The 15,912-nt window shown below is 43.7% G+C and overlaps 1 protein-coding gene across 2 annotated transcripts in view; it reads left to right on the top strand.

The window, feature by feature from the left end:
* The window catches only part of PLPP5 (phospholipid phosphatase 5), a 42,023-nt gene that overhangs the window by 10,992 nt on the left and 15,119 nt on the right, over positions 1 to 15,912 (top strand). For both annotated transcript variants that reach the window (XM_073588827.1, XM_073588826.1), the window contains exon 2: positions 10,986 to 11,076. In XM_073588827.1, coding sequence (XP_073444928.1) covers positions 11,006 to 11,076 — 71 coding nt within the window. In that variant the 5' untranslated portion in view covers positions 10,986 to 11,005. The remainder of the gene's footprint in view (positions 1 to 10,985; positions 11,077 to 15,912) is intronic.

The following is a 15,912-nucleotide window of genomic DNA, read 5'->3' as shown; positions in this document are numbered from 1 at the left end:
AGGGCCTAGTGTCCGGCGAATGGTCCCTGCACCCCGCAGTCTTCTCTCAGATATGCGACCATTGGGGCACCCCAGATGTCGATCTCATGGCATCTCGGATGAACCACAAGGTGCCGCAGTTCGTAGCCACGTCCAGGGACCCTCTAGCCGTCGCATGCGACGCACTGGTGACTCCGTGGTCCCAGTTTCAACTTCCTTATCTGTTCCCGCCTCTGGCCTTGATCCCTCGAGTGGTCAAAAAGATAAAATCGGAAGGCGTACCAGTGATTCTAGTTGCTCCAGATTGGCCAAGACGGCCTTGGTACGCGGAACTGGTCAAGAGCTCGCGGACGTCCCCAGGAGGCTTCCAGACCGTCCGGACCTTCTCTCGCAAGGCCCCCTTTACCACGAGAATTCTCAGTCTGAGTTTGACGGCATGGCCGTTGAGACCGCAATTCTGAAGGAATCAGGTCTGTCCAGTCAGGTTATTCAAACTAGGATCAGAGCCAGGAAACCAGCCTCTTCCCGCATTTACTATAGGTACTGGAAGGCTTTTTTCCGTTGGTGCGATGATAAGAGTCTTCCCAATGTCCTTTTCTATCCCATCTATCCTTGGGTTTCTTCAGTCTGGGTTAGACGCGGGTCTGTCCCTCAGTACGCTCAAGGGCCAGGTTTCCGCTCTCTCTATCCTCTTCCAAAGAGAGCTAGCTTCTCTACCACAGGTCAAAACCTTTCTGCAAGGGGTTTCCCACGTGGCTCCTCCTCATCATTCGCCAATAGACCCGTGGGATCTCAACCTCGTTCTTGGCGCTCTCCAGAAGGCGCCGTTCGAGCCTCTCCAGGACATCCCTTTGTCCCTTCTCTCTTGGAAGGTCACCTTTTTGATCGCCATTTCATCCATCAGAAGAGTTTCTGAATTGGCGGCCTTGTCTTGTCGTTCCCCTTACCTGATTCTCCATCGGGACAAAGCCGTTCTCAGGCCCCTTCCTTCTTTTCTTCCAAAGGTGGTTTCCGCTTTCCATATCAATGAGGATATCGTCCTTCCTTCTTTTTGTCCGGCTCCATCTCATCCTCTTGAGAAGTCTCTCCCAAACTGGACGTAGTTAGAGCCCTGCGTGTCTATCTCGCCAGGACTTCTACCTTTCGTCGGTCCGATTCCTTGCTGATCATCTCTGAAGGTCGCCAGAAGGGCCTTCCGGCTTCCAAATCCACGATCGCTCGCTGGATTCGTTCTACCATTCTGGAGGCGTATCGTCTTCAGGAAAAGCGACCCCCTCCGGGAGTAAGAGCTCATTCCACCCGGGCTGTGGCGGCTTCGTGGGCTGCTCATCACCAGGCCTCGGCCATGCAAATTTGCAAGGCCGCAACCTGGTCATCTTTGCACACTTTCACGAGGTTCTACAGGGTTCATACCCAGGCCTCGTCTGATGCTGTTGGTAGGAAGGTTCTGCAGGCGGCGGTGGCTCACCGGCCGACCTAAGCCTTTCCGTTACTTTCGTTCCTTATTGCTGTTCCCACACTTGGGACTGCTTTGGAACGTCCCATGGTAATCTGTCCCCCAATAAGGCGATAAAGAAAGATGGATTTTTGGTTCTTACCGTAAAATCTTTCTTGGAGCCTTCATTGGGGGACACAGCACCCTCCCTGTTTAAGTTGTACCGTGTTGGGTCTTAGAGTCCCTTGTTGGGTTGGTACATATGTTTAGAGTTTTCTCGTTGCTTCTCCTACTGCTTTTTCACAAACTGAGGTGCTTGGTGCCTGTCGGTGGGTGTATACTGCCGGGGAGGAGCTAATTTTCTTGTTTTGCATAGTGTCAGCCTCCTAGCAGCAGCAGCAGCATACACCCATGGTAATCTGTGTCCCCCAATGAAGGCTCCAAGAAAGAGATTTTACGGTAAGAACCAAAAATCCATCTTTTTGCATCACCACATATTGAGAGCTATAATTTTTCCGTATTTTGACACACCAAGTCATGTGAGGTCTTATTCTTTGCAGGACGCGTTGACGTTTTTATTGGTACCATTTTCGGGCACGTGACATTTTTTGATCACTTTTTATTCCGATTTTTGGGACGCAGAATGAACAAAAACCAGCGTTTCATGAATTTCTTTTAGGGGGTGCGTTTACATCGTTCCGCGTGCGGTAAAATTGATGAAGCGATTTTATTCTTCGGGTCAGTACGGTTACAGCGATACCTCATTTAGATCGTTTATTTATGTTTTGTCGGGTTTTATGCAATGAAAACTATTTTATATAAAAAATGATTAGCTTTATTCTGCGAGCTATAACTTTTTTTTATTTTTTTGCGGATGACGCTGTATGGCGGCTCGTTTTTTGCGGGACAACCTGACGTTTTCAGCGGTACTATGGATATTTATATGCGTCTTTTTGATCGCGCGTTATTGCACTTTTTGTTCTGCGGTATGATAATAAATCATTATTTTTTGCTTCGTTTTTTATTTTTTAAGGTGTTTGCTAAAGGGGTTAACTAATGGGACCGTTTTATAGGGCGGGTCGTTACGGACGCGGCGATACCAAATATGTGTACTTTTATTGTTTTTGGGTTTTTTTTATTTTCAAAAGAATTTATTGGGGAATATAATTTTTTTTTTTTTTTTTACTAATTTATTTAGCGATTATTTTTTTTTTTTAAATTTTTCACTTTTTTTTTTTTAACTTTATTATATTGTCCCAGGTGGGACATCACTGTCCTGTGACAGATCGCTGATCTGTCACATCACAGATCACTGTGACAGATCAGCGATCTATCACAGGCATAGACGCAGACTTCCTCATGCCTGCGCTTTGCAGGCAGTGAGGAAGTCAGCTCCCTACAGGCCTCCGAAGGTCCCCGTCGCCATCTTGGATCCGGGGGCCTGTAGGCAAAGAGCCCCCCGCAGCAGTGCTGCACATTGCGCTGCTGTGGGGGGCTCAGGGAAGCACGGAGGGAGCCCCCTCCCTGCCGATGCTTCCCTTTAACTCCCGGTACACCGCGATCGTGTTTGATCGTGGTGTACATGGGGTTAACGTGTCGGGGGCGGTCCGTGACCGCCCCTGACACATTGTGCCGGGTGTCAGCTGTGATAATCAGCTGATACCCGGCCGCGATCAGCGGCACTCACCACGTGAGCGCCGCTGATTGCTGTGACGTACTATCCCATCCCTGGGATTTAAGTCCCAGGGCACGTGGACGGGATAGTACGTCACATGACAGAAAGGGGGGTAAGGAAAAAAAAACTCCTTTACCGTTTTAACTTCTGAAGAGTTTCCTGACATGTTGGGTTTGTCGGAGTTCAGAAGTAGTCTCTTGGACATGATTTTTCTTTTTGCGTGTGGAGGGGAAAAAAATGCATATTGCCACTGATGGAATCCGGTATGATCATGGCGCTGACCAAAGAAAAAAGCCCCAAAAACGAGCATTTCCTGAAACCACTTCTGGAGGAACTTGTACAAAAATGTTTGGGTGGGTGGAGAGAACACACCTAGATTGTGCTACATTCCCACAGTGAGGATTTGGTGTTGCAAATTCTTTGCCCCATTTCTACACCCATTAAAGGGAATCTGTCTCCCCCCCAGACTTGTGTAACATAGTTATTAAGGTTGAAGGAAGACTTTAAGTCCATCTAGTTCAACCCATATCCTATCCTAACTTGCCCTAACATGTTGATCCAGAGGAAGGCAAAAAAACCCATGTGGCAAACAGTAAGCTTCACATTGGGGAAAAAAATTCCTTCCCGACTCCACATACGGCAATCAGACTAGCTCCCTGGATCAACGCAACACTAAGGAAACTAGTGTATATACCCTGTAATATTATACTTTTCAAGAAAGGCATCCAGTCCCTTCTTAAATTTTAGTAGGGAATCACTCATTACAACATCATATGGCAGAGAGTTCCATAGTCTCACTGCTCTTACAGTAAAGAATCCACATCTGTGAGTATGCTTAAACCTTCTTTCCTCCAAACGTAGAGGATGCCCCCTTGTCCCCGTCACAGGTCTAAGAGTAAAAAGATCATTAGAAAGGTCTTGGTATTGTCCCCGCATTTATTTATACATTGTAATAAGATCACCCCTAAGCCTTTGATTCTCCAAACTAAATAACCCCAAGTGTAATAACCTGTCTGGGTATTGCAGACCCCCTAGTTCCCTAATAACCTTGGTCGCTCTTCTCTGCACCCGCTCCAGTTCAGCTATGTCTTTCTTATACACCGGAGACCAGAACTGTACACAGTATTCTAAGTGTGGTCGCACTTATATAGAGGTAAAATTATGTTCCTCTCATGAGCATCTATGCCTCTTTTAATGCATCCCATTATTTTATTTGCCTTTGCAGCAGCTGCCTGACACTGGCCACTAAATGTGAGTTTGTCGTCCACCCATACACCCAGGTCTTTTTCAGTGACAGTTTTGCCCAGTGTTTTACAATTAAGCACATAATTATACATCTTGTTCGTTCTACCCAAGTGCATGACCTTACATTTATCCCCATTAAAGCTCATTTGCCATTTATCATCCCAAGCTTCTAGTTTACATAAATCTTTCTGTAATATAAAATTGTCCTCCTCTGTATTGATTACCCTGCAGAGTTTAGTGTCATCTGTAAATATTGAAATTCTACTCTCTATGCCCCCCGACAAGGTCATTAATAAATATGCTAAAAAGCGGGCCCAAAACTGACCCCTGTGGTACCACACTGCTAACCGTGACCCAGTCCGAGTGTGCTCCATTAATAACCACCCTTTGTTTCCTATCCCTGAGCCAGCTCTTAACCCACCTACACATTTTCCGCTATCCCCATTGTTCTCATTTTATGTATCAACCTTTTGTGTGGCACCGTATCAAAAGCTTTTGCAAAGTCCATGTACACCACGTCCACTGCATTCCCTTGGTCCAGTCCTGAACTTACCTCTTCATAAAAGCTTATCAGATTAGTCTGACAGGAACGGTCCCTTGTAAACACATGTTGATATTGGGTCATGAGGTTATTCTTCTTCAGATACTCCAGTATAGTATCTCTTAGAAAACCCTCCAGGATTTTACCCACAGTTGAGGTTGAACTTACTGGCCTATAATTTCCAAGTTCAGTTTTTGTCCCCTTTTTGAATATTGGCACCACATTTGCTATACGCCAGTCCTGTGGTACAGACCCTGTTATTATGGAATCTTTAAAGATTAAAAATAATGGTCTATAACTGTGCTTAATTCCTGCAGTACTCGGGGGGTGAATCCCATCCGGGACCGGGTATTTGTCAATTTTAGTGATTTTTAGACGCCGCCGTACTTCCTGCTGGGTTAAGCAGGTGACATTTAATGGACCATTTTGATCCCTGATCATGTTATCCGTCATGGGATTTTCTTGTGTAAATACTGTTGAAAAAAAGTCATTTAGCATATTGGCTTTTTCCTCATCCACCATTTCACCCAGACTATTTTTAAGGGGGCCAACACTATCATTTTTTTAGCTTCTTACTATTTATGTAGTTAAAGAATATTTTGGGATTATTTTTACTTTCTCTGGCAATGAGTCTCTCTGTCTCAATCTTTGCTGTCTTGATTTGCTTTTTACAGAATTTATTTAATCTTCTGTATTTAGTTAATGCCTCATCACTACCTACTTGCATTAATTCTCTAAATGCTTTATTTTTATCTCTTATTGCTCCCCTTACAGCTCTATTTAGCCATAGTGGTTTCCTCCTATTTCTAGCATGTTTATTCCCATACGGTATATATTGTGCACAGGTCCTATTCAGGATGCTAATAAACGTCTCCCATTTTCTTTGTGTATTTTTATGTCTCAGGATATCGTCCCAGTTAATTGCACCAAGATCATCTTAATATGGGCATACAGGTGGTGGATTAGTAATGTTACACTAGTCCTACCTGTGTGCCTCTTATTAATGGTCTTGTTGTGGAGAAATGTTATATTCTTTCCTTATAGTAATGATTTCTTCCAGGCTCCATATTAATAGGTCATATACGTCCCGGGGGTGACTGATGCCCTTTAATTAAAATGGGTTACTTGCATTTTTTCAGAAAATACTACACCAAACTCATTGTGGGCATGTGGCCTAAAGGCAGAAACTGAAAGAATGTGCCAAACGTGAAGAAAATAGAAAACCAGTTTATGCATTTCATAATTTCCTCTTGACTTGCAATTTTTGTAGTCAACCTGTGTCCAACTGTACGAAGGGCACTTCACAAAAAGGATACAACTAATCCCATATAAATTTATATAGGAAGACTAAGATCCCATATAATAAAGCAATTTTTATCATTATTAAAATACATATAAAAGTATAAAAAAGCAAAAATGCCATGGGGGACACCTCAAAACACCAAGAAAAATGTATACTTGAGAGAATAAATTGTTAAAACACCAACAATAGGTAAATTGACTAACACAACATGCGGTGCCTTATATTAACATAGTGCCTCTCAATGTAAGTAATTCACTACTACAATAGAAATCCAGGTGTAGCTAGTAAATATCAATGGTAGCAAGAAACAAGCCTTTCAACAAACACAAATAAATCCTAAGTTGTATACAGTGCACTAGTAGGGTATGCCATCCATAAAAAGGTGACATCACTTTGCCCCTGAGCAAGATAACCCATGGGGCAAAAAAGATAATTTCAGTATATATCTCTCATGAGATTTTATGAAGGTGGATATAAAATGAAATGAAAGGTAAAGATAGAAATAACCTTATCCCGGTCTCGATGCAATGCATCATGAACAAAAGGATTAATTACCTAAGTAACGGTGGCGGTGCTCATGGTGTCCCCTCACCCCGACGCGCGTTTCATAACTTCCTCATGTCTTACAATTTTTGTAGTAAAGAAAAGACGAAAAAAAATAGCACCAACAACAATGTGAGGTCATCCTAATAACTTTTGTATCTGGGCCTCTGTCTGTGACAGGAAGCTATATGAAGGGTGATCTTTTTGGGATATCTATTTAATTTGCACATAATACAGATTTGCTTCAAAATCTGTAGCGGTAAATATTCCCTACGCCTGGAGCTCGCCTAATAGGGAGTTCCCGTTTGTGCAAATATTCACTGCATAAAGGAAAGTTGTGCAACTTTGCGGTATACTTTGTGTATCGATTCCTCACAATATTCAAGATCTGTGCTGGTTTTTAAAGGGAACTTGAATAAAAAAAGCTGTTAATCTGCAGGTTAATACCGTTCTGAACATGCCCGTTGCTGGCACTTAAAACTCCACTGCGGGAGAAAATTAACTTTAATCCCTCCCCCTGGCAGCTTTCAGGCTCCATTCATAAGGGTGGCACCGGTGCGGGTTCAGTTACCTCGCAGGTACACGAGCTGTACACCTGTGATCACAATCTGACCAAGATATATTTTTAAAAAGTAAGTTCCTATGTCATGACAGCAAGCGGAAAAAAAACTTTTTGAGGGTGCAGTTTCTGCCACTTAAGGGGGCTTCACACATAGCGATATCGCTAAAGCGTCACCGATTTTGTGACGCAGCAGCGATATTGCTAGCGATATCGCTACATGTGATACCTCCGACCGGCTACCCCGCTGTCTATCGCTGATCGCGCGAGAACGTCCTGGACCGTTTCTCGTCGGCCGCTTCCTGCTGGCGCCGACGAGCGACGCGTGGACGCGGGCGGGAGGACGTCTTCATCGCCACATCTGACAGGTAAGTAGCGACTGCCGACCGCTGCTATGTCGCTGGTGAGATCTGCCTGTGTGGCAGCTCACTAGCGAACATTTAGCGATGCACCAGCGATCCTGACCAGGTCGTATCGTGGTCGGGATCGCTGGTGCATCGTTAAATGTGACGGGACCCTTATGTGGATGTTGAGGAGAAGGGAGGGGCATTTTTCTTACCATTTCCCTCCTGATGAAGGGTTTCCAGCTTCTGGACTCTTTTCTGAGTCTATGCTCATATACTGAGATAAGCTTCCTATAAGTTGCTAGTATGAATCTTATCTAGTGTATACACCAGGTATCTGCCTACCTGTCCTGATTTGAGGTGAAGGTCATATGTTGGAATTTTTTTTACCTCTGCTCAGTCAGATAAGAAGCCTAGATGGCCGGCAGTGGCCCCTAACCCTTGAACTGATCCCTTGCCCAGGATTGAGGCAAACCCCCATTGGGACTGTGGTGGCCTTCAATTACTTTGCATGAGTAACTCTTGTGATCCGGCACCCAGGATGCCGGGCAGAGGATACTGGGTGCACAAGTGAAGACCAGTTACTACAGAGGCTCAGAGCAGCATGAATCAAATTGCTCTTCTATAGTGCCGGCTTTTTATATTGTGTGCTGCCATCATCTGTAGGAAGGTCATTGTGACAACCAGGACGACTGTCCACTTCCTCCTGTAATAACTGTGACTATGTAGTTCTAATGTGTGATCACAATGCCTAATGCCCTCCGCTCTACTGCTGCTACTTCTGGTGCCCCATTTTCTTCTTTCCTAAATAGCTGTTGCATAGGTAGTGGGGTGTGCCGAGATGAGCCTGAACCATGCCACCACTGGTACCAGATGGACCAATGACTATGGTGCTGTATCCATCCTGGGGTAGAGAATGACATGAAGGGTCTGGTTCAGACTTGCCATGTACCTTCCCATGACTATGCAGAAGACATTTTGGGCAGAAGGAGAAAGGGGCACCAATTGCTAATAAGGGTGGAAAGGCAGAAGAGCCAAGGCCTTAGTTTAGGGACTATGCTTAAGAAATGTATAGTCATGTTGACTTTGGGGAATGAAGGTCTACATACACCAGTAGGTCTGAGGAAGAAGCCTTTATCTCCTCTGACCATGAGAACAATAAAAATACAAAATATAGCAATTATAAAAATCCAATAACTTATTTTATTACTCTTTTCAATTTTGAGCCCATCTGTACAGACAATATCAGGCATCAGTTTATGACTCCAATCTACAACTCAAACACAAAGCTGCATGAGCCGGTCAGCAGCCAAAGTCCATGTTTGCACAGAGAAGTGTGTGAGAGGGGGTAATTATTGGATAAAGGGAGGAGTTTGAGGGATAACTGATAAAAGGACTACATCTATAAAATGTGCAGAGCTAGTTTAATGTGTACTTAGTTCACATGTTTAAGTGTGCTCTCTGGGAATTAATCTGACCTTCTCTGGCAGTGCATTCTGGAGAACTGGTGCAGCATGAGTAAAGTCTTGGCAGAGTGGAGAACACAGGTAGGCAGCGATGAGGAAGGAGATGTAGGGCTGTGGAAAGCTTTGTGGGTGAGAAGATTAGATTGTACTCTGTAGCAGATGGGCAACCGGTGTAATAAATGGGAAAGGATGGAGGATCGGAGAAGCAGGTTGACAGAAATTCAAGCCTGACTGTTGTATTCAGGATAAGTTGGAGCAAGGAAATCTTGGTGGAGGAAGACCAGTTAGTGAGTTTACAATAATCAATGAGACTCAACCATAGACGGCATATAGTCTCAATGGTGGCCATTACCATATCTGGTCTGGATGTATAGACTGATCAGCTACCAGTCTTGAAATCTGCTTTCCCTGGAGACACTTCATCCTGTCATCTTCATGTGAAGGGTACATTGCCCTACTCACAGTACTTATTTACTGCTGCTTTGTAGGCCCTCAGTGATGCAGGTGATGGAGACAACCCTGCTCATGCCTGATTCTAGGCATGGATTTTTTTTCTCTTCATCACATAGAAATCCAGGTCTGAATTCGCAGCTTGGGGGCCCATGGGGGGAAGGCTCCTATCTGACAGCCCATCCGGTTTCTATGATGTCTCTATGTGCCCGATGAAGGTGACAGAAGGCCCATCCAGTCTTGCCCCTTAAATGCAATGGTCACTGTACCCTCAAATTGTTTTGTGTGCATGAGGGTCTTGTAAAGACAAGTTCATCCTTGCCTTAAGCTAGCCAGTCTTCTCTACTAACAAGAAATCGCCATTTGAACCAAAGTTCACGGTGGCTGAAGTGCTTTGGGCATTACAAAGCACTTCCCAAGCCTTTGTTTCTCCTGCTCTGTTCAGTGCCCAGAGTCACCTTCTGCTTAACTGACGGCCCATTTGGTGTATAACTTCAAGCAAAGAAGTTGTCAGCCAAGCAGGAAGAGGCAACGCTAGCTGGGCATAGAGCCTTGCGGAAGTGCTCTGTCACACCCAAAGCACTTCAGCCACATTAGCATATTGATTTACTTTTTTAAATGGCAACTTCTCTTTAATGGTAGGATACATGCACAAATAGAGTTTGAGGTTGATATCCTGCTGATTCCCCATATTCCATGTCCAGCAGGTAAACTTCATTCATAACTTAAGTGGCCTCTAGGCTTCAATCCATGTTCCCAATTTTTACTTTCTTACGTGTACAGAGAATTTTCCATGAATAATCTAATTCTCCTTGGGGAATGCTTTTTGATCTTTATCTCTAAACTACTTGTGATGTTTCTGATCCTACCAGAAAGGTTTGGTGGACAGGTTTATCTACATTTGTGCCACTTGTCCTGCCCTTGGGGTTGCTAGTGGAGTATTATTTTAGTGTATGACTGGTGGAAACAGTCAGTCGTGAGACTTGAAAGCCATATATAGCAGGATTGTTACATTGCACTTTCGTGCGGCACAAATGCAGATGTACCACATGTTGTGCACGTCACTTCATACCCACTGTACATGTAGCCAAAAATCTGCACTTGAACATGTGTGACAAGTGAATTAATGCTATTGCATACATTCGAGCCATTACACAGCGGGCATACGACGGCAGCAGCACAATCATGTGATCGGTCAGGACACATACAGAACAGAAGTTGCTTCATTTATAAAAATAAGGCATTGATGGGAGAGAGAGGATCTCTGAATAATCTTTTTAAGGGCTGTTCTATATTTATTCGGAATTCCCCTGAGTAAAATGTAATCATGTTGGGAATGTGAGCTGTAGCCTGCAGCCAGGACATTGTTTCTTCCCTTTTGTGAGCAATGACTACGAGGGTGTGGAATTGTCATAGATGACATTACTCTGCTTCTTATCTTCTAGGGTTTCGCCATTGCACTAGGATGGAGAAGAGGATCCTGGAAGGCTTTGCAGCAGAGTTCTTCATCAGGGTGCTGCTCCTGGGCATATTTCTGTAAGTCACTGGATGGTCCTGTTTTGGGTAGTATAGTAGTTCAATGGAGATGGTAAGGGATCCCTTAACACCTGCAGATTTTCTAGACAAAAGAAGTGTTGGTTGATCTATTGATTGTCTCAATTTAAATCCGCACCATATGTGTCTGGTGCGATTGTCCATTTTATTCTGCTACACATCCCTGTTTACACCAGTAATGCGCAGTCTGAAACTAATGAGCAAAGATGTGAACTAACAAGTGTTTGGTTAGTGGACACTTATTTTATATTTTCTTGTGTCATTGATTAGGAACAAATGTTTGTCCCATTAATGAGCTTTGATCCATAATGTCAAAAATGTCTGGATGCAGGCTCCACCACTAGGATCTTGGTGTGTTCTAAGAATGGGCTACCAGCAAAGGCGGTTGGGAATTCACAATTCTCAATTCTCTTGTGAGAATGTTGAGATATTTGCAGAGTAACTTTTATCCTGCATCGGTCACAAATAAAACATGGGATAAAAGCAATGAGCAAATACCCTGCAATAAATGAATACTGTCAACTAAGCACTCTGTTATCTTCATGTATTACTATTGTCATCAAGAAGGCGTGAAAGCCATCCCACAGAGTCAAGGTATACCTTATCAGGATGGTCCTTACCTCTAATAACTCGCATCCTTCAAAACAGACTAGAGGTGGGGAAACGGAGCAGGACCTGGGCCCAACTGTGTATTGCATCTGCCTGTGGAAAGCTAAATTAACAAGCTGCACATCCCAAAGGGAGTGTTACCTCCCCAAAATGTTCAGTACAAGAAACTGGAGCAGAAATGAATAACTGGTCCAGTGCACTTGTTGCTATAAGTGCAATATTTAGATACTCATCTGTGGCCATTAACAGACAAAACCCAAGACTAAAGCAATAATAGTACATGGAGGGTACTTGGTTGACTCAGAATTGGCTAATTAAGCTGGACTCAGTCCAGACACTACTAGCCAAACAAACATTGGGTCTACTATTCTGGCAAGAATAACCAAAGATGATATGGTGTCGCTTTTATTCTCACCTGACGATTGGCCGGCACCGTCCTGAAGTATGATGCATTCAGAGATGGTCCTCTCTCTACCACTACATCAGCGCCAATCCATGTCCCTTTTATACAAGTCTACTCGCCAACAGAGATGCCAAGAAGGACAATGTTTAACTATTCTACGATCAAGAGGAAGTCTGCAAGGTGCCAAACCAAGACTTGCTCATTATCATGGCAGAATTGAATGCCAAAGTGAGCCACGGCAAACTTCGAACCAGTGTTGGAAACTTTGGATTTGGTGAGCAAAGCGATACTGGAGGAAATTTCATTGACTTTTGAACGACAAGTCATCTGTCTATCATGAACACCTTCTTCCAAAATCACAAACTGATTCTGTACACATGGACATCACCGGATGGGCTATAAGAATTCTACTGACTACATACTGTAAGTGTCATCCAAACATGGAGGTCGTTTATCATTACCGTAAAAGAAGGTCAAGAGCTGACTGTGGAACCGATCACAAACTTTTGACATCAAAGATGGCGTCAAGCTGCGCCAACTGACTAAACAGGCGGTTTCCAACTTCGATTTGAGCAACATACCTGAAGTTTTTTGCAATGGTCTGGACACTGATTAAAGCCTGAGGAATTATGGACACATATAGACTATTACTGAAGAAGGCAGAAGAGGCCCTGGCAGCCATGGTGAACAGAAGAGACCCTAAAGATCATCAATTATTAGGGGAACAGATAGGGCAATCTGTCACAAAGACAGGGATCGTCGAACGGTGTGCTGCCTACCTGGCGCTCGAGTCCGACACATCGCTGATCGGGTTGACAGATTACTGGGAGGGGCTGGTGAGGATCCAGCAGTCATGGTGCACATTGGCACAAATGACAAAGTTAGAGGTAGGTGGAAGGTCCTTAAAGATGATTTCAGGGAATTAGGCTGTAAGCTTAAAGCAAGGACCTCCAAGGTGGTATTTTCGGAAATACTTCCTGTACCACGTGCCACGCCAGAGAGGCAACGGGAGATTAGGGAGGTTAATAAGTGGCTCAGGAATTGGTGTAGGAAGGAGGGGTTTGGGTTCCTGCAGAACTGGGCCGACTTCTCAGTTGGCTACAGGTTCTACGCTAGGGACGGGCTGCACCTCAATGGGGAGGGTGCAGCTGTGCTGGGGGAGAAAATGGCTAGAAGGTTGGAGGAGTGTTTAAACTAGGGACGGGGGGGGAGGGTATTCCTTTTATAGGAGGGGAAGACAGTGCAGATAGAGACCTGGGCACAAATAATGACATTGGGGGTGGGGGTGGCATGGGGGGTGGGGTTAGAACAGTTAATAATTTAAGAAAGAATAGAGGTACAGAGAGATACATAAAGTGCATGTATACTAATGCCAGAAGTCTCGCCAACAAGATGGAGGAACTGGAGTTAATGTTGTTGGAACATAATTATGACATGGTGGGGATATCTGAGACATGGCTGGATGAGAGCCATGACTGGGCGGTTAATTTACAGGGCTATAGTCTGTTCAGAAATGACCGTACAAATAAGCGAGGGGGAGGCGTGTGTTTATATGTAAAATCATCCTTAAAACCCATCCTTCGTGATAATATATATGAATCTAATGAAAATGTAGAGTCCCTGTGGGTAGAGATAAGGGGAGGGGGGAAAAATAATAAATTACTGATAGGGGTTTGTTATAAATCTCCAAAAATAATGGAAGCTACAGAGAATATCCTCATAAAGCAAATAGATGGAGCAGCGACTCAAGGAGAAGTCATTATTATGGGGGACTTCAACTACCCTGAAATACATTGGGGAACCGAAACCTGCAGTTCCAGCAAAGGTAATAGGTTTTTGACTACTATGAGAGACCATTACCTTTCACAACTGGTTCAGGACCCAACAAGAGGGGGGGCACTGCTAGACCTAATATTATCCAACAGGCCAGACCGCATATCAAATGTAAGGGTTGGGGGTCACTTGGGTAATAGTGATCACAAATTAATAAGTTTTCATGTATCCTTTAATAAGATGTGTAGTAGAGGGGTTACAAGGACACTAAACTTCAGGAAGGCAAATTTCCAACGGATGAGAGATGATCTTGGTGCAATTAACTGGGACGATATCCTGAGACATAAAAATACACAAAATGGGAGACGTTTATTAGCATCCTGAATAGGATCTGTGCACAATATATACCGTATGGGAATAAACATGCGAGAAATAGGAGGAAACCACTATGGCTAAATAGAGCTGTAAGGGTCGCAATAAGAGATAAAAATAAAGCATTTAGAGAATTAAAGCAAGTAGGTAGCGATGAGGCATTAAATAAATACAGAAGATTAAATAAATTCTGTAAAAAGCAAATCAAGACAGCAAAGATTGAGACAGAGAGACTCATTGCCAGAGAAAGTAAAAATAATCCCAAAATATTCTTTAACTACATAAATAGTAAGAAGCTAAAAAATGATAGTGTTGGTCCCCTTAAAAATAGTCTGGGTGAAATGGTGGATGAGGATGAGGAAAAAGCCAATATGCTAAATGACTTTTTTTCAACCGTATTTACACAAGAAAATCCCATGATGGATAACATGATCAGGGATAAAAATTCTCCATTAAATGTCACCTGCTTAACCCAGCAGGAAGTACGGCGGCGTCTACAAATCACTAAAATTGACAAATCCCCGGGCCCGGATGGGATACACCCCCGAGTACTGCAGGAATTAAGCACAGTCATTGATAGACTACTATTTTTAATCTTTAAAGATTCCATAATAACAGGGTCTGTGCCACAGGACTGGCGTATAGCAAATGTGGTGCCAATATTCAAAAAGGGGACAAAAACTGAACTTGGAAATTATAGGCCAGTAAGTATAACCTTAACTGTGGGTAAAATCCTGGAGGGTTTTCTAAGAGATACTATACTGGAGTATCTGGAGAAGAATAACCTTATGACCCAATATCAACATGGGTTTACAAGAGACCGTTCCTGTCAGACTAATCTGATAAGCTTTTATGAAGAGGTAAGTTCCGGACTGGACCAAGGGAATGCAGTGGACGTGGTGTACATGGACTTTTCAAAAGCTTTTGATACGGTGCCACACAATAGGTTGATACATAAAATGAGAACAATGGGGATAGGGGAAAATATGTGTAGGTGGGTTAAGAGCTGGCTCAGGGATAGGAAACAAAGGGTGGTTATTAATGGAGCACACTCGGACTGGGTCACGGTTAGCAGTGGGGTACCACAGGGGTCAGTTTTGGGCCCGCTTCTTTTTAACATATTTATTAATGACCTTGTAGGGGGCATAGAGAGTAGAATTTCAATATTTGCAGATGACACTAAACTCTGCAGGGTAATTAATACAGAGGAGGACAATTTTATATTACAGGAGGATTTATGTAAACTAGAAGCTTGGGCTGATAAATGGCAAATGAGCTTTAATGGGGATAAATGTAAGGTCATGCACTTGGGTAGAACGAACAAGTTGTATAATTATGTGCTTAATTGTAAAACACTGGGCAAAACAGTCACTGAAAAAGACCTGGGTGTATGGGTGGACGACAAACTCACATTTAGTGGCCAGAGTCAAGCAGCTGCTGCAAAGGCAAATAAAATAATGGGATGCATTAAAAGAGGCATAGATGCTCATGAGGAGAACATACTTTTACCTCTATATAAGTCACTAGTGCGACCACACTTAGAATACTGTGTACAGTTCTGGTCTCCGGTGTATAAGAAAGACATAGCTGAACTGGAGCGGGTGCAGAGAAGAGCGACCAAGGTTATTAGGGAACTAGGGGGTCTGCAATACCAAGACAGG

The sequence above is a fragment of the Dendrobates tinctorius genome, unplaced genomic scaffold (genome assembly GCF_039654945.1).
Source record: "Dendrobates tinctorius isolate UK_male_01 unplaced genomic scaffold, ASM3965494v1 ptg000104l, whole genome shotgun sequence".
In the NCBI taxonomy this organism is placed as follows: Eukaryota; Metazoa; Chordata; class Amphibia; order Anura; family Dendrobatidae; genus Dendrobates; species Dendrobates tinctorius.
This window is presented reverse-complemented; position numbering and strand designations above follow the sequence as displayed.